This window comes from Nomascus leucogenys, chromosome 4, assembly GCF_006542625.1.
Source record: "Nomascus leucogenys isolate Asia chromosome 4, Asia_NLE_v1, whole genome shotgun sequence".
Taxonomy (NCBI): domain Eukaryota; kingdom Metazoa; phylum Chordata; class Mammalia; order Primates; family Hylobatidae; genus Nomascus; species Nomascus leucogenys.
Genome location: NC_044384.1, coordinates 119,591,436 through 119,618,724, shown reverse-complemented (window position 1 = coordinate 119,618,724; position 27,289 = coordinate 119,591,436). Strand labels below are relative to the sequence as shown.

At 41.1% G+C, this 27,289-nt stretch overlaps 1 protein-coding gene across 2 annotated transcripts in view; it reads right to left on the bottom strand.

The window, feature by feature from the left end:
- Positions 1-27,289, bottom strand: part of OSBPL10 (oxysterol binding protein like 10) — a 331,186-nt gene that overhangs the window by 169,741 nt on the left and 134,156 nt on the right. For both annotated transcript variants that reach the window (XM_004087931.3, XM_030812227.1), the window contains exon 4: positions 4,397-4,588. In XM_004087931.3, the coding sequence (XP_004087979.1) occupies positions 4,397-4,588 (192 nt within the window). The remainder of the gene's footprint in view (positions 1-4,396; positions 4,589-27,289) is intronic.

Genomic DNA, 27,289 nt, shown 5'->3' with positions numbered 1-27,289 from the left:
TTATTCAACGCAATAAATGACTCTTTATTCTGAGATTATATTCCTTTGGGGGCATTAAGATGTTTTTATGAGATAGTGGAAACCAGAGATTATGACTACTTTCAAAATGTCCTTTCTGGGTAAATTTTAAAATAGCAATACTATGTTACTCCCAAAATTCTATTTCTAAAACTTCGTTTGCAAGTAAAATCCAAAATTCTGGGAACCACTGTTTTAAACAACTTCTGGAGCTTATTAAGATGACTATAGGGTCCAATGTGTACACATTATTCTGTATAATTATTTTCCTACTCATTTGATGCATACATGTCCATGTAGTAATAATATTGACATGACTCTTATCTTAAATTACTAAAATGTATTATTGTTTAGTCATTCCCTTAATGTCTTGTATTGAATCTGTGCCTTTATTAGTATGAATAGCTTTATCCAAATTAATTTTCTTCCTCCTAGCCCCAGTTCCATGAATTGTTTCCTCAGGTATGATTTCCAGCAGGAAATTTATGGGTCACTGGCAATGCAGTTTGGTTTATGTTTCATTCTTATTACACATCACCAGATTGTACCAAAAAGACAATCTGCAGCACAGTCAACATTTCTTAATACCCCAACCAATAATGGGCTAGAATTAATTCTGATAATTTCACAAACAGTTGCCTTAATTTTAATTTCTTGAATTGCTAGAGAGAATATGTCTGTTCCTCATGATGATATTGTCTCTGAAATTCCCTATACTCATCTCTCCTAACCACTTCCTGAGAGGATGCTGGGTTCCGACCTTTGGTATCTCAATTCATTATATTTTGGATAACCATTTAATCTTTCAAACTGTCCCATTATTTTCACCAATGCTGTAGCATTCCATTTACTATTTATTCTGTTGCCTTTGGCTGGGCTATTTCTCTTTTATTCTCCTGATATTCAGGCACATCTGTCTTGTGTATGATGATTTTCTCCGTTGCTTCTGTGGTCATAAGTTTATCTTCCCTGAACAGCTGGGTTAAAAATCCTATTCCATTTTCTTCTAGTTATTTTATAGATAAATACAGTGGAGCCTTAAAGCAGTGGCCTTTACGCTCTGAAATTAATAACTGCGGAACTTTCTAGTATGAGTGCAATTTGCTCGGATAGTTCCCAAGGTGGACCTGGCCACATCACAAAATGACAAATTCCACAGAACAGCTACTCATCTCCCATCAGCAGTGAAGGTGGACATGGTGTCTGAGGACTGAAACTTTAAACTCTTCCTAAAGGGGGTCGGCACCCTAAAATTCTCTCCATTACCAGTGTTGGCACTTATATGTCAACAATCTTACTTAAATTTTGAGTAATAAAGGTTATCAACATACAAAAAGCAAGAACCTGAAGAAATATACTGTCACCCAAGAGTACAAAAACCAAACCAAATGGCTATAGAAGCAGTTCATCTACTTTTTCTTTTTTCTTTTTGATATGGGGTCTTGCTATGTTGCCCAGGCTGGTTTTGAACTCCTGGCCTCAAGCAATCCTCTCACCTCAGCTTCCCAAGTACCTGGAATTACAAGTGCATGCCACTGGACCTGGCTTCACCTAATTATTTTTCATATCATGAAACTCTATGGAAAATTTCAATAGCTTTCCCCAATAAATAGACAACAGAGAAAAAACAATATGATAAAGGAAAAAAAAAGCATATATGTATTCATTTACAAAATTTAGATCGCTCTGACCGGACGCAGTGGCTCACGCCTGTAATCCCAGCACTCTGGGAGGCTGAGGCGGGCGGACCACGAGGTCAGGAGATCAAGACCATCCTGGCTAACACGGTGAAACCCCGTCTCTACTAAAAATACAAAAAATTAGCCAGGCATGGTGGTGGGCGCCTGTAGTCCCAGCTACTTGGGAGGCTGAGGCAGGAGAATGGCGTGAACCCGGGAGGTGGAGCTTGCACTGAGCCGAGATCGAGCCACTGCACTCCAGCCTGGGCGACAAAGTGAGACTCTGCCTCAAAAAAAAAAAAATAATAATAATTTAGATTGCTCTGTATAGATTTTTACATATCTACATCTGTAATACACAGGGAAAAAAGCCCAAAAGTAAATTCACTGAAAGGTTAACAGTGGTTATCTGTAGGGAGGTACAATTATAGGTAATTTTAATTTTCTTTATACATTTTTTTCTATATAAACTTGCATTATAGAATTTATATAAATAAACTTCTTTGTACACCCATACACAAAAGCCACACTTCTATTCTTTTAAAAATTTGAATTCTTTTTAAATGAAGGTAGAAAAGATTCTGTTGAATCAAATGCTACTAATTAATCATGCTAAAGTACCTCAACTTTTATTTAGGTCACTGCTCACTACACACAAGTCCTACATTTTTTTTTTCATACATACAGGCTTCCTATCATTTATAACAGTAAATCTACAGAGATTCGTTATAATACCATAAAGAATATTATCAAAATACCATAAACTTTCAACTGCCTTTGTTCAAGGTTACAGTCTCAAATGACTTATAAACTAATCTGCAATGAGGTCTACATAAAAGTGAAACGATGGTATCATAGTTAAGTGTTGTATCATTTTATCACTGCCAGTTAATGTAATACTACTTATCTAACAGGAACTTTTTATAAAACTTAACTATTCTTTAAAATACTCTAGCAGGAAAAATAAAGTGGTGGGGGAAATAAAAACAGATAAAACAAGAACAATGGGAAGTTGGAGTTGTTAAAGTAAGGTGATGGATATAGGGTTGCATTACTATTCTATTTTGCATACATTTGAAAATTTTCCATTATATGATGTTCTGAAAAGGTGCTAGGAAAAATGCAAAGAAATATAAACCTGTGCACAATCATTCGTCATATCAACTAACGTAACACAATTAAGCTAATAGGCACTTTTTCTTTTTCTTTTTTCTGAGACACAGTCTCGCTCTGCTGCCCAGGCTGGAGTGCAGTGGGACTATCTCGGCTCACTGCAGCCTCCCGCTCCTAGGTTCAAGCGATTATCCTGCCTTAGCCTCCTAAGTAGCTGGGACTACACTCACGTGCCGTCACGCCCAGCTAATTTTTGTGTTATTAGTAGAGATGGAGTTTCACCATGTTGGCCAGGCTGGTCTCGAACTCCTGACCTCAAGTGATCCACCCACCTTGGCCTCCCAAAGTGCTGGGATTACAGGCATGGGCCACTAGGCCCGGCCCAGTTTTTCCTTTTTAACACATCAGGGTGACTATTTCAAAGTAAGCATTCTACCTGAAAATTCCAATAGAATTCTGACTCTCTACTTTTTCTTTATTAGGCAAGACAGAGTATATACAGGTAAAATCTTTGAAGAAAAACAAAATTGTCTTTCATATGCATCTACAGATTTGATTCGGATTTCAGACTGTCCTTCCTGGGCCAGATTCAGAGCCAAGATAGTCAGCTAACAGAGCACTACCTGGCTTGTGACATTTAAAAACTAAAGCCAGATGCATGCTAACTCAAGCAGCAGCAAGACCCTAGTCTAGGAGTCTCATTCTGTGTGACACGGAGGAAGAGCCCTGCCACTTTCTCTAAGAGGAATGCAAACTGGTCTGTACCCAAGTAAGCTGCAGAGCAAAAAACCTCAGCACTCAAAGGAAGTAGGCAACCAAAACCACCATCATTTATTTGAGAGTCTGTTCTTTATAACAGCTGCAGAGGATGACAGGGATACTACAGATCTGGGATCCCCAAACTGATGACTTCTCAGTGCATCAAAAGCGAAATTTAAACGTAACCTCACCTCACTTTAATAAGGCACAATTAAAGAGTTTTCATTGTCACAAATGATCCTCCTATTTCCCCAGAGAAGATTGGCAAAGCCTGTTTTATTTCCATTTTACAGGTGTAGAAACTGAGGTTCGGGGCTGTCAGAAGACTTGCTCTTAAACAAGTCTTCTGACTTCAAGGACAGTATTCTTTTCACTACCCAACACTCCCCTTGGAGTGTGTCTATGAAGGGAAGGAGGAGAGGAGAGAAAGAAAGTGAAGCAGGGCAGAAAACGGGGAATCTGCGTTATGTCTAGCACTTCCTGAGTTTCAAAACACCCAAAGTTATTTTCTTATTATCCATGAGGTTTGGCCTAGTCTTTGCTATGAGCGTGGATTTAACTGTACTTCCATTTACATCCATATTTTTGTAGGCTTGCTTTCTCTGCTTTCTGAGTTCTGAGAGAAGTCTCCTAACAATTTGCTTAACCTAAGAAATAGGAACAATTAACTTTTTTTAAACCAGGAGGGACCGTCATAGCCGTGTGGCTGGGAGGTTTGCTGCTGGTCCTCTCTCCAAGACGGCGCAAAGGAAGAGGAGTCGGCAGAGCGACTGTCACAGCCCCCAACTCCCCGGGGCTGCTTAACCTAATAGGAGAGCAAAGCCTACCTCTCTGACTTCGTGAAGCTGGCCGGAATACTGACTCTTGGCTCTTCGGGCGGCTGCAGGCGACTTGTGATGCGTGATTGTGACAACACCGGGGGCCCCCACACTGAGGTGTCTCTGGCTACAGGGAGACGCAGAATTGGGTGTTCCATGTGGGAGCAAAGTGAGACTTCGGCTTCGGGAGCTTGGAGCACTCTAGAATAAGCAACAGGTGTCAAAACTCAACAACTGACCTGCAGAACACAACTAAGTGTTGGCTTCTATTCATTTTGGACCTCTTCATCTTTCCCCTTCCTCTCTTTAGGGAGCTGAAGGTATGAAGGAGGTATAACAACACTGCATGCCCAAATCCCACAGATACTCACTGAACTGCCCTTCCTTAGCTGCCCTTCTGGTTTCATCTCCAGTTGTGCTTCCTGTCCTATGCTATGGCCATGAACAGCTATTCAAAATCCTGCCCCCCACCCTCCCCGACCCGCACACCATGGACGCTTATGGAGCTCTGCCTGTCTACCTATTATTTCCTCTTCCTAGAATGCCCTTCCTCTGTGGCTGGTCAGGCTCTGCTGAACCTTCAAACTCAGCATGGTGTTCTCTGCTCTGTGAAGCATCTCCCTGGCTTTCTCGGCCTCTCTGCTGCTCTTATTCCACTGCATCAAGATTATATTGATTATCCAGTTACTTTCTTAAGAGATGCTTTCATGCTCATCTTTATATCCCCAAGGCCTGGCATATCACAATTGTTTAATTTATTAAGTGCTTAATAATGTCGGCTATATGCATGAACTAAGCTGTCCACCAATTATTCCTCATTTGTTAGTCCAGTGTTTACATTTCATCCTGTAATAATATATAATCCAAATTACAATCTAGTTTATGATAAAGATGGCATCTCAACTTAGTGGAGATGAATTTTCCAGTAAATGTTGGGATAACTGGGAAGCCATCTGAATAACAAAGCTGGATTCATCGCTCAGATCACAGACCTCGAACAGATCAAAGATTTAAGAAAAACAAACAGTACTAGAAGAAAACGCGTAACCATGGGGTAGGAAAGGCCTAACACTTTGAAATCCAAAAGCCATACCAGAAAACCTTAGCCGGGTGCAGTGGCTCGTGCCTGTAATCCCAGCACTTTGGGAGGCCAAGGCGGGCGGATCACCTGAGGTCAAGAGTTTGAGACCAGCCTGACCAACATGGAGAAACCCCATCTCTACTAAAAATACAAAATTAGCCAGGCATGGTGGCACATGCCTGTAATCCCAGCTACTCAGGAGGCTGAGGCAGGAGAATCACTTGAACCTAGGAGGCAGAGGTTGCGGTGAGCCAAGATCACGCCATTGCACTCCAGCCTGGGCAACAAGAGCGAAACTCCATCTCAAAAAAAAAAAAAAAGAAAGAAAGAAAGAAAACAAAAAAGAAAAGCTTGATAAATCTGATCAACTAAAAACTGGAAATTTCTGCAAAGGAAACAAACAGACCAACAAAACACCCCACTACCACCACCAACAAAGCCAAACTATAAACTAGGAAAAATGTACAGCTGGAAATAATTATTAAAATGGGCCAAGGTATGAAGACAGCTTACAAAAAAAGAAATATAAATGGCTTTTAACACATAGGAAAATATGTTCAACTGTACTCAGAAGATAAATGTAAATTCAAACTACTTTAGATAATCATCTTTCACTCATCAGACTGGCAAAAATTCAAAAGTCTGAATACACAATCTGTCAACAGGGCCACAGAGAAACCAGTTTGTGGAAGTAAAAACGGTGGCAAAACCCTGAGAACAGCAACCGGCAGACCCATCACAGATACTAACACATCTCCCCTGGCTCCAGCAATCCCCTCTCTGGGAATGTATCCTCCAGACATACCTGCAGCTGGGTGAAATGCTGTATGTCCCTGTTAGTCACCGCAGCACTATGTTTGATGGCAAAGGACAGAAAACAACCCAAATGTCCGTCAGCATGGGACAGGTTAAATAAATTATGGTACATCTATGTAATGGAATACTACCAAGCTGTAAGAGAATAATGAGAGAGGTCTCTATGAATTGATCTGAAAATATCTCTCAGCTATACAGATAAGTGAAGGAAGGCACATAATTGTTCTATAGTATGCAAAATATAGCTTTTCCAACATGAGGTAAACAGGTATTTTTGTTATTTAACTTGTTGAAAATTATTTGTTTAAAACAAACATACTGTGGAAGGATACATATGAAACTATAAAGTGGCTGCTTATCTGTGGAGAAGCAGGGAATGAGAGGATAGAAACAGAGAAGAGGGGAGATTTTTTCACTGTATACTTTTTATATTCTTTCACTTTGAACTATATGTATGTATTCCCTATTGAAAACATTTTAATTCTGCATAAAATTTACATTCTAATTGTTCCTATGCTTCATCTCAGCTTGAGAAAAGGCAAGTTAGATAATGTGGAAATCATCTAGTTCCTACAGTTCAAACATTTACTGAATACCTACTATGTGCCTAGGAAAATATCTACTGTGTAGTGTAAGGAAGAAAACAAAATGTATGAGACAGTTTTTCACCATAGATACCTATAATATTGCTGGGGATGTAAGATGCACATATACAGAGACAGACGGAGGGAAATATACACAGATGCACACTTACAAGATGGTGCATAACAGGGGCTAATTTTGCAACACAGCCAGAAAATGTCAAAGAAGTGAGCTCATCTCATCACGGCAGGATGTTCCAAGGGTGATGGGCCTGAAGCCTGAGTAGGCTTTGGGAAACTAGACAGGCAAGGCAGCACACTACATAGCAACCCAACAGTCTAGATACCCTAGGTAGTCTTAGCCTCAGGCCTCGGCTAACAGGCACAGCTCTAAAAACTGTTAAATGCTAATGATCCGTCATTTTACAGATCACCAGGGGATGGAGGAATGGGGCAAGAGCCAGGGTAGAAATCAGAGTTTAGGTTTACCTTGAAATACCGCAGACTGTAAAGATTATCTGGGTTTGACTTAGACATAATGAATTGGAATGCAGATAAAGACAGGAAATAAACATATGTTAGGTAATTGCAGAAATGTGTGGTCTAAGAACTATATATCTTGATCACAATGAGCTATAATAATCACCTACTTTCAGCTTCAATCTTTTCACTTGAAGAGTAGAGGGAGAAAGAGGATATTTCTTTAATAATAGTAAATTTGCCTAAGTATTAAGAGTCCACTGAAATACATTTTGACTGTCAGCGAGGCTTATTCCAGTCCAGGAAAAGGCAGATTTTTCCCTGGGCTTTGAAGCCAGACAGATAAGTTTCTTTCTTCATACACACACCTCTATCCCCACTCCTCCCCTACCAAACCCCTGCTCTTGCCATGTGATCTGGGGTGAGTTATTTAAGCTTTCCCATTAAGCATCAATTTCCTAATCCTTAAAAAGAGAAATAATAATATTGACTCTTAAAAGTCACCATGAAGTTTAAATTAGATTATGCATATACAATACTTAGCACAGTGCCTGACATGCAGAAGCTGCATGGACAAAGTTTGTTTCTTAATATCACTGAAAACTTGAACAATGAAAATCTTATGGATTTTTAAAATGTTAAGAAGTTGCTTAGCACAAAATCATAAGCAGTCGATGAGTCACTGACCTTCTTATTTTCTACAAGGTCAGATTGGTCAGAAGCCCAAAACATAATTAAATACTTATAGAGTCAGCCATTAAATATCAAGATTGTAGGGAAAACACACACACAAACACACACACACACACACACACTCTTCTAATGCTGAGTAGAAATGAGGACTCATCAGAAATCAGACAGGAAGACAGGTCTGGCAACAGACACCTTTGCCTGTAGCAGTATCACCATGAATGGCAATAAATCAAGAAATTCACCCAAGAGCAAAATTATTCCACGGTCGATGTCTAAAACCATGATCATAATTACTTAATGGCTGTCATTTGAATTTACAAGCAGTAAATTTGAGTCAAAAAACCTTTAATTTTCCATTAACTGGGGATTCTCACAGTGTAATTCACATCCATGCCTTCTTTCAGGATAAACATGAGCAAAAAAGTCTTCCCTTGGTAAATCCCACAAGTAATCAGTCATTACAAGAACAAGTGAGAAAAGGCAGCAAATTGCAACCACTATAAACGAGCAGGCTGGGTTTCCAAAAGGCAACCTGTCTACAATCTCCAGGTTTTGTTTCAAAATTATGCTTGCATGTCATAAAAGCCTATCTTCGCTATTAATTTAAAATATTAACAGAGTCTGAGAAACAACATGGCAGGTTTGTGTTCCAAATATTTACTTCAATGGGGGCAACTAGAAACACCAAGTGTGCCATCTGTGGAAAATTCAGAGTCGAGAGCAAGTTTCTTCATCCTTTGCTTAGGAGAATCGTCCCTCACACAGCCATTGGTGTTCATCTGGCTACTCCTTATGTCCCCTCACTTCATAATCACCTGGCTGATGACGGAGGACAGCAAAAAGAGTGTGGGAGCAGGTGAGACCAAGTGCTGATGCTCACAGCCTGTCCAGGCATCTGCACACAATCACACAGGCCTCTTGGTCTTTCCCTACATTCTTACTGAATGATTGCTAAATTTCCCAAGGTTGCAAAGAGAAGACAAAACACACATATGCTTTGAATTTACTGGCCAAAACTGCTATTTGGGAAAGGCATGCTTGGAAAAGGAGAAGAATCACTAGAAAGAATCTGTCCAATCAAGGTAATCGGGCAACAAGCCTGGGAGATAGAAGCCCAGTGTGAGAAAGCTTAGGGCGAGAAGCACTGGACCATCTGCAGGCCCTGTACCCATCCAGTACTATGGACGGTGTGGGGAGTGATTAAGAGCACACCTTCTCAAGTCAACTGCCTGAGTTCAAATCTGGGCTCCAACACTTGCAAGCTGTGTAACCTAGAAAATGCAGGTATCTTCCATTCTAAAGTTTAATATTACCTACTTCATTGGGTTGTTGGAGAATGATATGAGAAAAGACACATAAAGCATGTGTCATAAAGTATGCAATAAATATCATCATTAATTAATAAAATGAGGTCTTCAAGCCTCATTATAGGGGAATGGTTGTTAAGTGGTCCCTGAATGAACTATATGGCCATTTTGGTCCTTGGTATCTTAAGTAGTCACAGTCTTAAGGCTTCCTTAACTTTAAAAGATAGTCATCCTAATTACTAAAAAACCACTTGCTTCAGAGAAAAAAAAATGCACTTAAAATATGACTTCACATTTTCAGAAACCCAGTTGTTATAGAAAGCAAAGTTCCCTATAAATTAATCCAATCTACATGGGTTACCAAAAAAAAATTAGTATTTAAACTAATGGAAAGTTTCCCTTAATACTTGCAATAAAGTTCCAAATAGAAAAGATCAGCTGGTCCTAAAAACCTCTTAAGACATGTATCAAAAGTTTGTAATTGCTGAGCTAGAATCAAAAGGAGGCAAGGGAGGAAAGGGGGTTTAAGATTTCAAACAGACATTTGACACAACCACTTCTACCGTAGAAAATCTTTCTGATGTGAAAAATTTCTGAGCGTCAACTAATTGTAACAACATTCAAATGACATTTACTTTGGAACATATTTTCCTCACTTCCTTGAATTCCTTCATAGCAAGGAGGAAAAAAAGATACTATATTTCAGAAAAAAATAGCCCAAGGGAAACAGAAAAAAATCAAACAAGTCTGGTAATGTATTTTGAAAAACAAATTTAACCAACTAAAATCATTTGATTATATTTCTTCTCTTCCTCTAAAAAAAAATTGTGCCATATCTAAATATGTGAAAGCTAAGGATAAAAATCCTTTTCCTCTAAAATTAAATATACTTCAAAATCAACAAAAAGAAAAAGCATAACAATTTTTAAAATAGTATATTGAGGACCTTAAAATTAGCTGGAATTTCACTTTCCTGATAGTCAACCTCCGAATAAAATGTGAACTACTTTTTAAATGAATCTATTCCAGTATTTTGCTTAATCGCTTCATATTGACGTCCTCATTTGCATTGCTTTTTGTTTTTTAGTTGTCTATTCTTTCAAGCTTAAACAGACCTAAAGTAGAAATAAGATTCTTAAAACTGGGAAATTTTCCAAGTTCATTTCCATGATTAGCTTTTCAAATTTGTTCTAGCTCTCTCTACTTTTCCAAATTCCTGTTTTCATCCAGAAATACTAGTTCAACATTAAGTAACCAGGCATAGAAAATTTCTTCCATTGCCATCTTCAAATCTTTAATATATATTAAACATTTTTCACTAACTTTATACCAATACCCTCTCAAATGGCAATATAAATGCATGCAAATGTGTGTGCAAATGAAAAATCGTGGTTCTTCCAGAGACGAAGTCTCTAGCCTGCTTCTAAACACACTGTCCTGAATCTATGAGTATGTACGCAAATGCCAGATTTCTGAAAAATTGTCACAAGCAAATGCATATACTTCATTTCCTGCAAATAGTGGGAAACAAAACTTGACGTTTTTTGCGCTTTTTTTCCCCCATCATTTTCAACTCCCCCCATCCACCAATCATCTAACCCCCGTCCTCCACCCCCTGCCAATAAATCCTGCTGACTCTTCTTTAACAGTTAATTCAACTGCTCTAGAATCCCTAGCCAGTCTCCAGGGCAAACCTAAAGGTCCCAACTCAACTGAAAGCACTGTCCTTGGGCATTTGGCCCCCTTATCGCACACCACCCTTTTTTCTCCACTTCCCACAGATCCGCCCAGAAGTGTCAAGTGTGATTTCAAAACCTTCTACCTTCTCCACTTTGCATCCTCCATCCACACCATTTGCCTGGGGCCTTGCAATTCCAAGTACCAAGACTCCTTTCAGATGCTTTATTTTGAAAACATGAAAAATCCTCTTTCTGCTGACAAAGCTCAATTCACTGCATTTCTCATGCTTTGGAACTATACGATTTTAGAGCTAGATGGAATCTCAAGACATAATTCTAGGCTAGTCCTTTCCTTTTATAGATCTAAGGTCTACAGCTCCCAAAAGGTAAATGAATCATACAAAACTCAGGCCCAAATTATAAATCTCATTCAAGACTCAACTCAGAAAACACCTGATTAGAGATGCAGCCCCTTCAGCTGGGCCGCCACAATTAAATAAAGACCTCATCATCCAAAATAGTATTAACATAGGGCAGACTTTAAAACAGTTGACAGAAAGGAGGAAAGCTGATAACTGTTACACATTTTTATCTTTCTTCTTACCCAAAACTTCAATTTAACCACCTATCATCATAAACACACAACACACCTCTGAAAGTAGGGCAATTGTGTGCTATATTCCTAGAATTACAGATCCCCAAAGAAAATAATTTTATTTTATATATATATATATATATATATATATATAGTAAGTAACATAACACAGAGACCTTTAAATGCTGAATTGCCATTTTAATAGAGAAAAAATCTGAAAACAAGTAATAAAAAGAAATTTTCTTAATTAGGTTACAAACCAAAAAATTACAGTAACCATCATATTTAAATCATATTTAATTTTTAAAAACTTAACTTCATTCCTTTTAATATTAGAAACAAGAATTCCACTACCACTGTTTACTGGAAGCACTAGCCAACAAAATAGGACTAGAAAACAATCACTGTAGATGTGACGGTTTTATTTAAAAAAAAAAAAAAAAAAAAAACCAATGGGTCTCACAATGTTGCCAGATACGATGAATTTAGAAAAACCAATAGCATTCCTTCATATCAACGACAACCAATCAGAAAATAGAAAATAAGATATCATTCACAATAGCAATAAAAACTATGATGTACAAGTATTAACCCAGTAGGGAGTATATGAGACCTTTATAGAGAAAAAAAAAAAATTTAATCCATGAAAAGAAATCAATGCAGAATTGAGAAAATGGAAATACACATATCAGGTAAATGGATGGGACAACTTAATGTTGTAAAGATGTCAGTTCTCCCTAATTTGCTTTATAATTATTGTAATAAAAATTCCAGCAGGATTTTTTGAGCAACTCAACAAATTTATTCTAATATGTAAATAGAAGAATAACGCTTCATGAAAGATCAAGTTAATTTTGAAAAGGAGAGCAAAAGGGAAGAACTCACCCAACCAGATACAAATATTAACAAAACTACAATGGAAATACGCACACATACAAACACACACATATATGTGCATATTACGGTCTAAATATTTGTGTTCCCTCCCCGCTAAAAAAGCTTATATATTGTGGCCGGGCACTGTGGCTCAATCCCAGCACTTTGGGAGGCTGAGGTGGGCGGATCACGAGGTCAGGAAAACGAGACCATCCTGGCTAACACACGGTGAAACCCCGTCTCTACTGAAAATACAAAAAAATCAGCCGGGCTTGGTGGCGGGCACCTGTAGTCCCAGCTACTTGGGAGGCTGAAACAGGAGAATGGCGTGAACCCGGGAGGCAGAGGCTGCAGTGAGCTGAGATCGCGCGACTGCACTCCAGCCTGGGCGACAGAGCAAGACTCCATCAAAAAGAAAAAAAAACTCATATATTGAAATCCTAACCCCAAAGTGATGCTCTTAGGTGGTAGGGCCTTGAAAGGTGATGAGGACATGAGGATTCACAGCCTCACTTGAAGTAAGTCACTCAGCTCTCTTCAACTGAGGTACAAAAAAGTCACCACAACTCTCTATGGAACACCATAACTGGGAGCTGAGTTAGCATCTTGGAAAAAAAATTACTTTTTAATATCAAAGGCCAATATAGCATACTGATTCTCAAATACTTAAACAATAAGCTATTTAGGGCTAAACCACATGGAGTTAATACTTTAAATTGTTTATATGGTTTTTAATTAACTATTCCTAATAACAGGAGTAATGTTTGATGGGCAGTATGTATACAGATGTCAAAAACAAAATATAGACTACACCCCGCATAGTACTTAATGTGCATTACTCAGGAATCATCTGTCTCCACAGCTTACTGCTTCCCTTCAAGGATGGCCTTTCCCAGGCCAGAGACGGTATCTAACCAGCCATGGTGTATTCTGTTGAATTTGATAGACAGCCTCACCTTGCAAAAGCTATGAATGCAGTAAAAAAAGAGCAATAAATCCCCCCAACCTCAATTTTTATCACCGGTTCAACCACTGCCTCTTCCCTGAAAACCTAATTTTAAAAATATCAACACTGATTCATTATTGTCTCTTCTCCTTTTGCAAATAGGCAGAAGAGTCTGGAAAAGACATACATACCACTACACTTATCATACATAAACATGAAATGTCCAAAAAGCAACCTGGCACAGTATCAACCAACTCACATTATTCAGAGATTCAACAAGTATTTAATAAACATTTACTATGTGCCAAGAACTGCTCTCAGGAATAAAGCACAACAACAAGCAAAACAAATATTCCTGTCCTCACAGAAATGGCATCCTGGTGAGAGAAAGAGTTCCTCCCCACCCACCACCCCCTAAAAAGATAAATGGGTAAAATATGAAGCAGGGATAGAAAAAAGAAAAAAAAAAAAAAAAACTTGAGGAGGCTTTCCAATTTTAGGTAGGTGGCCAGAGAAGGCTTCGTGAGAAGGTAACATTTGATTAAAGACGTCAGTGAAGTAAAGGAGTGAGCCAGGCTATCTGGGTAAGAGCATTCTACATAGAATCTCAACAGAGCACAAAGGCCCTGGGGTGAGAGTTGACTTGGTGTGTTTGAGCAAGATGGACAGTGTGGCAGAGGTGGAAGTGAGCAAAGCATAGAGCAATATGGAGTTGAGGTCAATAGGTAAGGGATGGGAGAGACTAGTTCCTGAATTAGAAATTACAGACAACAGCCAGGCAAGCCAGACGCCTTGTACCACCTAAAGCTGATGCAGACACGGAGAATGACAAGCAAATTAGAAGAATGGGTTTCAATAAGCTTTCTCCTCAGGGTCATATTCAGGTATTAAATTGTTATTTGCATACAATTTACTTATGTCTACATGGAATGGATCATTTCAACTGGATAATTTTCATCATAAAATTATATTACTACTGCCCTGAAGATGAGCTTTTCATGATTTATTCTATGCTCTATTTCTTCTCCTGTCTCATTGTAATCGACCCAGAAGATACTTTATGCCAGAAATGAATCATAGAACAAAAGGCGAGTGCGTGCTGAGGAATTCTATAAATGATCACTCTGGAACATGAGGACAAGAGCTATTTTATATTTAAACATCTGTCTCCTACCAGTGGGTCAAACCAGCCATGGGATGAGAAGTCCAATGTCATTCTAAGAACATTTCAAGAAGCAAATTTGATTTTTCTTAAAATCAATAACTAATCTCTGACAGAGCACTCCTGTCTACTGAAAGATCATTATCTCCTTCCCAAATGCTCAGGCACAAAAATGCCAAGCTCAAAAGGGCACGCCTACTTGTGTTTTCAAATGTCTCATGCTAAAAAAATTAAATCACGACATCATCAACATGCCCAAGCGGTGTGCAGACTCCTACAGGAGCTGTGGAATAAATCCCACTAATTACTATTCCAGGCTTGGTATTGCTGATGAAGTTAACATAAAAATGCAAGATTTGCTAATAACACAGGAAGTCTGGCTAGATAGCACCTTACTAACCCACCTACGGTGATAGCCACAGGAGGCTACAGAAACCTTGTAAGTCGTGCATCCATGAGGCAATTTTCCCAAAAACACTGTATTTGGCCAGAACCTTAGAAGCTCTTGATATTTGGCTTCCTCTTTTCTCCTGTGCTTTTTATAAGTATGGAACACACACACAGGTGTCTTATATACCTGGATTTAACCCCTCCCTAATTCTCAGTAAGGCACTTTTGCCAAAGCAGAAATAAACTGTAGGCTCACAGACTTATGCTAACACTAAGCTAGGCTTTTTGTTGTTGGTGTTGTTTTTTTTGAGATGGAGTTTCGCTCTTGTAGCCCAGGCTGGAGTGCAATGGCGCAATCTCGGCTCACCGCAACCTCCACCTCCCAGGTTCAAGCGATTCTCCTGCCTCAGCCTCCCATGTAGCTGGGATTACAGGCATATGCCACCACGCCCAGCTAATTTGGTATTTTTAGTAGAGACGGGGTTTCTCCATGTTGGTCAGGCTGATCTCAAATTCCCAACCTCAAGTGATCCACCCGCCTCGGCCTCCCAAAGTGTTGGGATTACAGGCGTGAGCCACCGCACCTGGCCCAGGCTTATTTTTAAAACACAAATACGTTTAGATCCTGTCTTGAACTTTTAAGAATCCTGAATCCAGACATAGGGCTTGAGTAAACAGAGCCAACAAGATTCATTTACTTATTTTTATTTACTTACTTTTCTACTAATTTCTGAAGCACAAAGGAAAGCGCCTGACTCACTCTCAGATCTCTCCATTTTTGCCAATGAATTCAAGACAGGGGATCTTTTTTTTTTTTTTTTTTTTTTTTTTTTTTTGAGACAGAGTCTGCTCTGTCGCCCAGGCTGGAGTGCAGTGGCGCAATCTCAGCTCACTACAAGCTCCGCCTCCCGGGTTCACGCCATTCTCCTGCCTCAGCCTCTCCGAGTAGCTGGGACTACAGGCGCCCGCCATCACGCCCGGCTAATTTTTTGTATTTTTAGTAGAGACAGGGTTTCACTGTGGTCTCGATCTCCTGACCTCGTGATCCGCCCACCTCAGCCTCCCAAAGTGCTGGGATTACAAGCGTGAGCCACCGCGCCCGGCCGACAGGGGATCTTTAGCAGTATTTGTGGTTCAGGCACTAGGCTGCTGTCATTCCAGTCACCGAAATCTGCAGAAAGTGTGTGGATGGAGCCATTAGAAACAACCCAGGAGAGGCTTAGGCTGTTTTAAATGAGAAGACATTTATGTTGCCCCACCTCAGGATTTCAGGTAGCAGAGTTAGAAAAGCTGTAGTAGATGCTTTCAATGTCCTGAATTTAACCAACTAATTGGATGTCCCACCACATTTCTTCCAAAACCTACTGACTGATGCATTCTAGTGCTGACTCAAAGCCTTTTCTAGTTATGCCTGCACATTCTGCCCCCACCAGCTGAGCTGGGTATTTACAAACAGCCAACGGTATTTAGTCCCTACTCTATTTGTGCTGCTATACTTATTATTTTAATTATACAATTTAAATAACAAAGAAACTAATAAAAGTATGAAAATAATTGTCTATGAAACTAAGCTGTATAATTTGAAAAATATCAATAAAAGTGAGCTGCTAAAAACAGCTACTGAATTAGGTACAGGCATGACAACTAAAAAAGAGTAAAAACTATTTCTAAAAACCTAGAAGCGTTCTGTAATCAGGCTGCCCTATTCTTTAAACAAATCAAAACAGGAAATTATAGGTAATACATAATAGACATGCTTTACACCAGGGATATGATGCAGAAACTCAAGCAGCAAGCCCACGCTTGATGAACGGGCCTTGGAACTTTAGATCTAAAGACTGGTGGGTAAAGATTCTAAGTTAAAATGACACACACACTTAAGGTCTGTATACATAATGGTTGATGATTTCGCTGTTTTGATTAAGGAGTGATGTCTCCATATCACCTTAGCTAAGACTTACGACTTCTCTTGAAGTATCTTAGCCCTATGATCATAGAACCCTGGAGTGTCCCTGGTGTGTGAGCTCTAAGAATGAAGTTTTCATAAATTCACCAGTGCAAATACTGGCTCAGTAAAGAGCTCCTGGGCTCTTCATTACAGAAGTGGCATTGGCTAACAGGTGTCAATACCTGAGCAAGCTGGCTCTGTGTTAATACTCTGGGGACAGGGAGGAAGACGCGTGATCCTTACAGGAAATGCAAAAGAAAAGTTGCTGGGCTTTACATAAAATACAAAAGCTCCTACTATGGCTTCCGACCCAGCATGTCACTGTCATAACAGACATTAGAGCACATGAAGAAGAAAATTAAACTCTTATCACTCCTTGCAATAATAGTACATGAGAGTTTTTTTCTCATTTCTTCCTGTCCCCAGAGACTCTACTACCTGCTGGAGAGTCCAAATTATTCATTTTTTAAGAGTTTCATCTTGTGTTAAAATCTAATTGGATTCCTACAGCTTTAACAGACTCAGTGGCCTAATTCCATCAAAACTGACATGGGAAGAGCAAAAGAGAAGTTATGGAGTTGGGGACAAAAACATGACCTTCACCCAGAGCCAGGCTGAGAATACATTCCATAATAGAACGCTATCATTTTGGCATATTCCTAAAACTTTGATTTAGGTTTAGATACAGGAGGTGGCTATAAGCAGCGACAAAAAGAGATGAAAAAATGTGGAAATTACACGTGCTGGACACATTGTGTGTCCTGCCTTATACCCTCTCAATCTACATTTTAACTCCTGGCTGCTGAGCCAACTATTGGTACACAGACAGCATGAGGCCTTGGCTGCGCGATTTACCTCCTACCTTCTCACCTGGGACTCTTCTACAGAAGCCTGTTTGGAAAGTCCACAGCAAGTGTTCAACCAAGTACAAGTACAAATGCAAAACTAGGCGTGCAAGAGAGAGTTAACCCCACCCCCCTCCCACCTTGGAGCAGCCCTTGATCAATGGCAAATGGGTGCCAGGAGATGATAATCCCATTACCTGTGTCTGAGGTAGAGAATTCTGAAGCACATTCCATGTGGTTCCTACAAGGGTCGCCAGCGGGATTTGACTTAAATTGCCCACAGCTGTAATCAGCACAATAGCACACCTCCTGGGTTTCTTGTCTCTTTCCATATTTTGTTCCTCTTGCTCTCCTTATTCTACTCTTCTGGGATCACATTCCTGCACCTAAGCCTTCATCCCTGAGGCTCTGCCTTCTGGGAGAACCCATCTAAAACAATAAATACCCATTGTTTCAGAGTGCTAGACAGTGGCAAAATGTTATGCTTGCTTTAATCTGACATCTCTGATCATTGCTGGCCCTCCTTCCTTTCCTGCCCCAATTTATTCTCTCTATAGGCTAAAGTCCCAGTTGGCATGACAGCAAAGTTCCTTTCCTCCTCAAGTCTATCAAGAGCTACATTGAGGAATACAGAGATGCATTTCCAGACAAAGGACCAATCTAGACACCGTAAATAGAGCATATCTAATAATAAGTTCATGATTGGGTATCTCCAAGACATATACGCCGTGCTCAGGGAGTCACATGTTAACAGCTCTGCAGTCACTGGTGGCCCTGGACCATTAGTTCTAAATCAAACACAGGCAACAGCTATGAGTGCAGATGCTCTGAGCAGACAGAGGGCACATGAGGCAAGGGACAGGGATGCTAGGGTCTGGGGCTACATAACTAAGATCTGCTGATGAGCAGAGTAGTACAAAGATTGTTTTTCCGCATGAGCAATTATGATAAGATGGCTGAGATTCTAACATTTTATACCGTAGGTACAAGATGCTGAACTAGGATTCCTATAACAAAGCACCAGTCAGGCAAAAGGGGACCCACGTATTATCTTTGGGATTGTGACTTAAATCATTATAATGCAGAGAATTGCTTAGCAGCAAGCAAAATGTGTTGGTTCCAACTGTGAACTGCCATGATCCAAGTAAGCTGGCTCAGCCTGTGTATTTTATGACCCAAAGAGTGAGGAATAAGATTTAATGCCTTACACAAAAGAATTAAAAACAGACTCAAATACATATACACAAATGTTTATAGCAGCCCTATATTCACAACAGTCAAAAGGCAGAAATAACTCAAATTTTCATCAACTGATACATTGATAAGTAAAATGTGACAAATCCATACAATGGAATATTCATCCATAAAAAGGAATGAAGTATTGATACATGCAACATTGTTGTTGAAACTCAAAAACATTATGATAAAGAATAAGATGTTAGACACAAAAAGTCACATATAATTTCATTCATAGGCAACAGTCAGAATAGTAAATCCATAGAAACAGAAAGCAGACTGGTTGTTGTCAAGGGCTCAGGGAAGAGAAATGGGGAGTAACTGCAAATGGGCACAGAGTTTTATTTTGTGGTAGCAAAAACTGTTTTGGAACTACATAGAAGTGGTGGCTGTACAACATAACGAACGTACTAAACATCATTTAATTGTCCTCTTTAAAAATAGCTAATTTGGGCCAGGCACAGTGGCTCACACCTATAATCCCAGCACTTTGGGAGGCCGAGGCAGGAGGATCACTAGTGGCCATGAGTTCAAGACCAGCCTGGGCAACATAGCAAGACCCATCTCTACAAAACAATGTTTTTTTAAAAAATTAGCTAGTCGAAGTGGTGCACACCTGCAACCCCAGTTATTTGGGAGGCTGAGGCAGGAGGATCACTTGAGCCCAGGAGGTCGAAGCTGCAGTAAGCCATGTTTGTGCCACTGCACTCCAGCCTGGGTGACAGAGCAAGACCCTGTCTCAATAAAATACATACAATGGTTAATTTTATGTCATATGACTTTCATATCAATTTTTTTTAAATGAAAATAAAAATGAACACCTTAAGGATCCAGCAACCCTCCACCGGCAATTCTGACACTGTCTGCCTGCCTGCTTCCATTTTCTCCTGCTCATCCTGAAAGGGCTTCTCTTTATTCCACAAGGTATGTGGAACATACAGAATATTTTATAATAAGGCTGCTCTTATTTCTCCTTTGTGTAGGCAGAACTGTATACCCAGGGCAACTGGATAAAAACTGAGAGATACTGAAAGCAATGACTCAAAATTACTTATTAAAGGAGGAAGTGAGTCCACCAATAGAAGAGATTTCAAATTGTTAAGGCGGTTGTTGTAGAGAGATGAGACCAGGATCTTCTTTCCTCTATTTTCCACATTTTATTATGTACAATTATAGTACTTTTATAATAAGAAAAAAGTTAAACTAATGAATTCTATTATTCCTCAATTTCCTTATAACATTGACTGTTTATTACATACAGAGCAGAATCCAGTAAGAAGCAGTTCTCAGACTTCACCAAGAGGAATTGCTAAGCATGAGCCCCAGACAGCACACATTAAAAAGAGAAAAAAGGCAAAAAGCAGTCACTCCACCAAGTCCAGATCTGAAATTCTCTACTGCTCTGCATCACCCAGAGACAGGGCAACATGGGCAAACCGATGCTTTTCAAAGACTCCCAAAACCTGTCACTTATAGCAGGGCAGGCTCTTTTCCACCCATGGATTGCTACCATTTCAAGTTTCTTTGGCTTACCTGTGCATTACTTATTTGACTTCAAGAGGAAATCTCGCACAACTGTGGTCAAGGCATTGAGAAGATGAGACATGTGCTTTGCAAAAGGCAAATTTGAAATAACTGAACCATGACAAAATTTAAAAATAGCTATTTTTAAAATTTATGTTTCTTTTGAGACACGGTCTCGCTCTGTCGCCCAGGATGAAGTGCAGCGGCACCATCTCTGCTCACTGCAACCTCTGCCTCCCAGGCTCAAGCAATCCCCCTGCCTCAGCCTCCTGAGTGGCGGGGACCACAGGCATGTGCCACTACACTACGCTAATTTTTTAAATTTTTTGTAGAGACAAGGTCTCACTATATTGCCCAGGTTGGTCTCAAGCTCCTGGGCTCCAGCGATCCTCCACCTTGGCCTCCCCAAAGTGCTGAGATTATAGGCATCAGCCATTGCATCTGACCAGAAATGGCAATTTAAAAAATCCTATTGGGGCCGGGCAAGGTGGCTCATGCCTGTAATCCCAGCACTTTGGGAGGCCAAGGTGAGTGGATCACCTGAGGTCCGGAGTTCGAGATCAGTCTGGCCAATGTGGTTAAAACCCTGTCTCTACCAAAAATACAAAAAAATTAGCCGGGCCTGGTGGTGGGCGTCTATAATCCCAGCTACTTGGGAGGCTGAGGCTGAGGCTGGGGAATCGCTTGAACCTGGGAGGCGGAGGTTGCAGTGAGCCGAGATCACGCCATTGCACTCCAGCCTGGGCAACAAGAGCAAAACTCCATCTCAATAAATAAATAAATCCTATTTGGAACAATTAATCTAGTGCTAGTGGCCACATATAAACATACCACTCTCTTGACTATCCTTTGGGCGAATCCAAAGGTCTTATCCCAAATGCCCCTCTCTTTCTCTGCAGCTTCTGGTGCTCCTGAGCATGCCCACCTTTCAAAACTGGGATGAAAAACCATGCAAATTTTCCTCCTGTATCTGAGTGTACATCCTTTAGCTCATCAATGTCCTCTATATTCCTCTATCCCCCAACTATGAGTGAACCCCAAGATCCGGCCTTCTGTTGTTTGTATGGACTTTTCTCTACAAAGAACTCTTTTGTGTGTCTTCAACTGTCACCTCTTCTCAGAAGAATCACAAATGTCCACTGTCAGTCCTCAAAATAACTCAGATTTCCAATTGTCCATAAAGGGCTGTCACTTCAAGGATCCCCCAACCCAATGTCTCATTCTCCCCTTTCTCATTACATCATTTATCCACTAGGTGGTTCCCCATCTCAGCCTCCACTCACAAGTCATCTGCAATTCTCCCCATTCCGTTTTTTTTTTTTTTTTTTTTTTTAAAAAGACAGAATCTCATTTTGTAGCCCAGGCTAGAGTGCAGTGGCACAATCTCGGCTCACTGCAGCCTTAGTCTCCCAGGTTCAAGCAATTCTCGTGCCTCAGCCTCCTAAGAAGCTGGGAGTACAGGCATGCACCACCACAGCTGGCTAGTTTTTGTACTTTGACGGGGTTTCACCATGTTGGTCAGGCTGGTCTCAAACTCCTGACCTCAGGTGATCCACCCACCTTGGCCTCCCAAAGTGCTGGGATTACAGGTGTGAGCCACCACGCCCGGCCTATTTCTCTCACTGTGGTAGCAAACCTTCTCTAGTGCCCTCCTCAGAGCTGTCCTTTCCTTAAACTACTCACTGGCATTACCCCAATCCATATCTGTGTTGACTCCCAATAAGTCTTCCAAATGAGTGGTTAAGACATAGACCCCTTCACACTCAACACTGAGAGAGAACACATTTTGAGTCAGCAAAATTTTGTCCAGCCAGGAAGTCAGAATTGTCTCAGAGAGGGAATTTAATATGGAAAATTGGTTATGCAGAGGATGGAACGGCAGAAAGAACAGCCAAGGAGAGGGAGGCAACCTAAAGATCAGCAACATGGCAAACTATTACACCCTCCAGGGCTGGAGGATCATGGGAAGAGGGGCTGGAAGCAGGGCCCAGAAGCTGCAGCCAAACCACAAGACCAGACACACAGCGGGGCTGCCTGTGGGACAAGAAGCCAGGGGGCCGCAGCCCAGAGCTCTCCCAAGGCGAGCTGAAGGAGTGAAGCACGCCAGCCCCTCCTGCCTCCGAGGCTCCTGCCAGCACCTCCCTCAGGCTGAGCCTACCTGGAGCAGAGAGCAGGGACGCTGGGATAGGCAAAGTCACAGGTGTCGCCAGTTTGTGCTATACAAAATGATGCAGAATCAGGGTTGACTTCAGGGGACACCTGCCCTGAAGTTTTGTTGTTCCTTTGGTCCTGGCATGGTGTGATAGGGTTCTATATACTCTGGCATAACCCCTTGTGGTCCTTCCTTAAGTTTACCTCCTGGTGAACTGCCTTCCGTGACTCAGGCACACGTTTTACCTTCTCTTCTGCTGTTACTCTCTGCTTGTCCTAGAAGAATTTCACATCTCTCTTTCCTACTACAAGCCCCCGACAAGCTGTTCAAATACAGACATACGGCAAGTTCAAGGTCATGATGGAAAATGTTTTGTGAGTCTCATCTCAAACATGAAGAACATGAATTCCATTATCTGGTTCCAGTTCCACCCAGTGACTTTTTTCGTCAGTTCTTTTTAAAACTCATGCTCTACTACTCTCAAGTGCTCTATTGCATTTAAAATAAAAAGTAACCAGGTTAAAGAATAACATGTTCCTAGGCCAGAGCCCCTGCTTCAACCTCTTCATTGCGTTTCTGCCCTAGAATGAATGGGAGCAATGACTGCCTCCCACATGCCTGCTCCCTGCTCTGATCTCCCGCTTAGGTTTAAGGATTAAAACAGAACAGCTGAAAAAGCATTTCTGGCCAAAAGCCAAGAATGCAAGGCCATCTAAAAGCATGGCCAATGGTCTAAAATATTGTCTGATACATTAAAATGAAATAGAAGGAAAGGTACACCTAACTTGTTTCTCTTCTTTGTTTAATCACATCCTTAATAGTGACATATGTCAGTTAGGAACCCTCTCCGTTGCAAGTAACAGAAAACTGACTGACAGTGACCTAAACTTCAGGATCCCTTTCATCACTTAGCAAAAAGTTCCGAGTTGGGTGGTCTCAGGTCCAGTTTGGTGGCTTTTTCCACCTGAATCTGGCTGGCTGTGTGATTTGCTCTGACCAAGAGACTGTGATCAAAGTGACACTGTGTCAGTTCCAAGCCTATGCTTCAAGATGCCTTTCATCTTCTGCTCCTACTTTTGAAACTCTGCCAAGTCACATGGGAACAGAACCAGCCATCACCAGACACGTGAGTGGGGCCATGCAGGAATAAAAGGCCCCCTGACCCACTTGTCCACCGATCAACCGAGCCTGCCCAGGTAAGAAGAAATGTCCAGCATAGCTATGAGCTAAATAAAGGATTGTAGTTTTAAGGCATTAAGTTTTGGGAAGTTTGTTACAAAGCAATAGATAGTATGGGCAATTTGAGGATACATTTATAACATTTAAAGTTGGATAGGATCTGAGTATATCTTCTAGTCCAATCCTCATTTTTAGCGAGAAAACTGAGGCCCAGAAAAACAGAGCAATTATCTCTAAAGCACACAAAGGCAGGACTAGAAGATTCCTTCTGGTCCTGCCTGTGTGTGCTTTAGAGATAATTCTAGATCTAGAATTCTAGGTCTCACTAGCCTTACCACTTCATACCATAACAAGGCCTTTCCTAGGCTCAAGGGTCTACTATATAACCAAAAAAATACCCACTAAGAGATTGCTATAACATTGTTATACAAGAGATTGGATAAGACTTATGACATATGCATTCCACTAAATATCATGCAGCTATTTTAAATGACAGATCCATATACATACATATACACAAACACTGGCATGAAAAAATTTCCAAGACTGGGCTGGGTATGGTGGCTCACACCTGTAATCCCAGCACTTTGGGAGGCCAAGGCCAAAGGATTGCCTGAAGCCAGGAGTTCGAGACCAGCCTGGGCAACATAGTGAGTCTCCTTCTCTACAAAAATTTAGCCAGGCGTGCTGGCTCACACCTGTAATCCCAGCACTTTGGGAGACGGAAGTAAGTGGATCACCTGAGGTTGGGAGTTGGACACCAGCCTGGCCAACACAGTGAAACCCCATCTCTACTAAAAATTAACAAATTAGCTGGGTATGGTGGTGCATTCCTGTAATCCCAGCTACTCGGGAGGCTGAGGCAGGAGAGTAATTTGAACCCAGGAGGCGGAGGTTGCAGTGAGCCGAGATCACACCACTGCACTCCAGCCTGCGTGACACAGTGAAACTCTGTCTCAAAAAGAAAAAAAAAAAAATTAAAAACTAGCTGGATATGGTCACACACACCTGTAGTCCTAGCTACTCAGGAGACTGAGGCAGAAGGATCTCTTAAGCCCAGGAGTTTGAGGCTGCAGTGAGCTACGATCATACCACTGCACTCCAGCCCAGGCTACAGAGCAAGACTCCATCTCAAAAGGAAAAAGAAAGAAAAAAATTCCAAGACCTAGTAAGTAAAAAATACAAACAAAAAACAAAAACAATAAATCACGAAAGAAAATATAAAATATGATCCCACCTCCCCCTTTGTTGAAAACAATATTCACATTTACATGCCCAGAATGGTTACTTTGGAGAATAGAGTGGAGGGGCAAAGAGCAAAGGGGCAGCAAAAAGCTTCTAACATGTAAAAAAAGGAAACCAAAATTCTACTTTATTAAAACAAATGCGAGAAAAATTTCACTCTCCATAGAAGTGAGCAGAGGTCAGCGGCAGAGCACTCCTAGGTAACTCTCACAACCCCCCCTCCGCAAATAAAGCTGGCAATTATACTATTCGTCATCATACCATCATTGTAATAACGATATTAATAGCTACTGAACCTGTCTTTGATTAAGCCTCTCCAAAAGTATTAATTTACTTGCCTTGCAATGTCTCTATAAAACACAAGAAGGAAATGCTCCATCTACTTTACGGAATAAGAAACAAGTACAAAAAAGAAGGAAACAGCTCAAGGTCAAGGCCAATGATAGAACTATTGAGAAGAATACTCGAGTTTCTTCCATTCCTGAACTGCTCCCATTAATGTGGTGTGTCTGCATATAATTTGGTATAAGAAGTAATGAGGAAAGCACGAACAACATGACGCTGGCTTCAAAACCAGAAAATCAAAGCAGTTATCCAAGGTCAGTATTTAAGTTGCAAAAAAAATTTCACAAGAGAAAAGATAGATGTCTTTTTCTCATTTCAAAAGCCAAGGAACGCTCTAGTAACATTCTTTTGTATTTCAAAAATCAGATTCTAAAAAAACACTTCCTCAAGTTTAACCGGTCTGTACTATGCATCCCACTGGGGGAAGAAAATATTTATAGTTTCATACTGTATAGAAATCCCTGATGCCCTGGAAGGCTGTGTCGAGAAGTCCTAAGAGAGATGTACTTCTTTTCTCAGCCAGAGACGTGAAGGAGAGCTGAAGAGTAAATGCTCCCCTCCAATCCCACTCCCCAGTTCAGCCCTGGCCCCTCCATCATTTACCTTTGATGACCAATGGAGAGGAAATCGGCAAGAACCTCTCTCCGCATCTGCCCACAGCGGGATAAGGGAGGAGGCGCCACTGTCGGTCCACACCATGGCAGAGTGGCTACAGCCCACGAGGAGGGCCAGAAGGCACCCAGGTCAAGGCTCTGCCAGTCCTACCCAGACCAGCACGACTCACACGAGCTGTCAAACTTCAGCCTCAAGAGAACATTCTCCTGAATCTCTTCTCCACTCTGTCAGTGCAACACAGAGCATAGGGGAATAAAACTTCCAAACGATGTGATTTGCTTCTTCAGCAACATGTGCCAGAGGTGTCATGCAGCTCTCCTCTGATTTGTGCAGTATCCTGGCAAAGGGGGTCTCAGACTGCAAAGTTCAGAACCCCCTCCATCCCATGACTGAGTCCAGCGATCCCTGGAGCCAGGCAGAGCAGGACTCAAGAGGGCATTCTAGCTTCACTGCTAAAACATCTCTCACTCTGCGTCCCTTCCTGGGGGAGATGCCCGGAGTCTCAAAGACATGATGGATAGGCTGTCTTGCGTCTGGCAAAGAGAAAAAGGCCCTTCCCAAGAGTAAAAGCTCAACTGCAGAACCACCCCACTGGCCTTGCTTCTCTCTTATATACTGAAACACCATTCCCAGCAGCTGCAGGGTGAAAAAGAACCTCAAGTGAAGAACTGAACATATGGGGATGACCTCAAGTCTCACTTCTGTCATGCCCTAGCCATGTGGCCATTTAATCTCCCTGGGCCTCAGTTTCCTCATCTGCAGAAATGGAGATAAGACCTACCCGCAAGATTGCTGTGAGAATTATCTGAGGCAGGGATTTCTCAATGAGGCTGACTGTGCTCCCTCCCCTCCCCCGAAGCATTCAGCAAAGTCTGTCAACTGGCAGTCGGAGGCAGGGGGTGGGGGGGGAAGGAGGTACACTATCAGGAGGTAAAGAGTACAGGGATGTTGCTGAACATCCTACAATGCTCATGACAACCGCTTCACAACAACTATTATCCAGCCAAAAATGTCAATAGTACCAAGGTGGGAAAACCCTGGGATGAGGTGATGCATGTGAAAGAAACCTATGAACGACAGTGCACTATTTACTACAATTATTACAGGAGAAAAATACATTTTTGTGACATTTGAGCAAGCTACTCCTGTGGCATGGAAGTTTTTTTCCTTTTTTTTTTTTTTGTTTTGAGACAGGGTTTCACTCCCG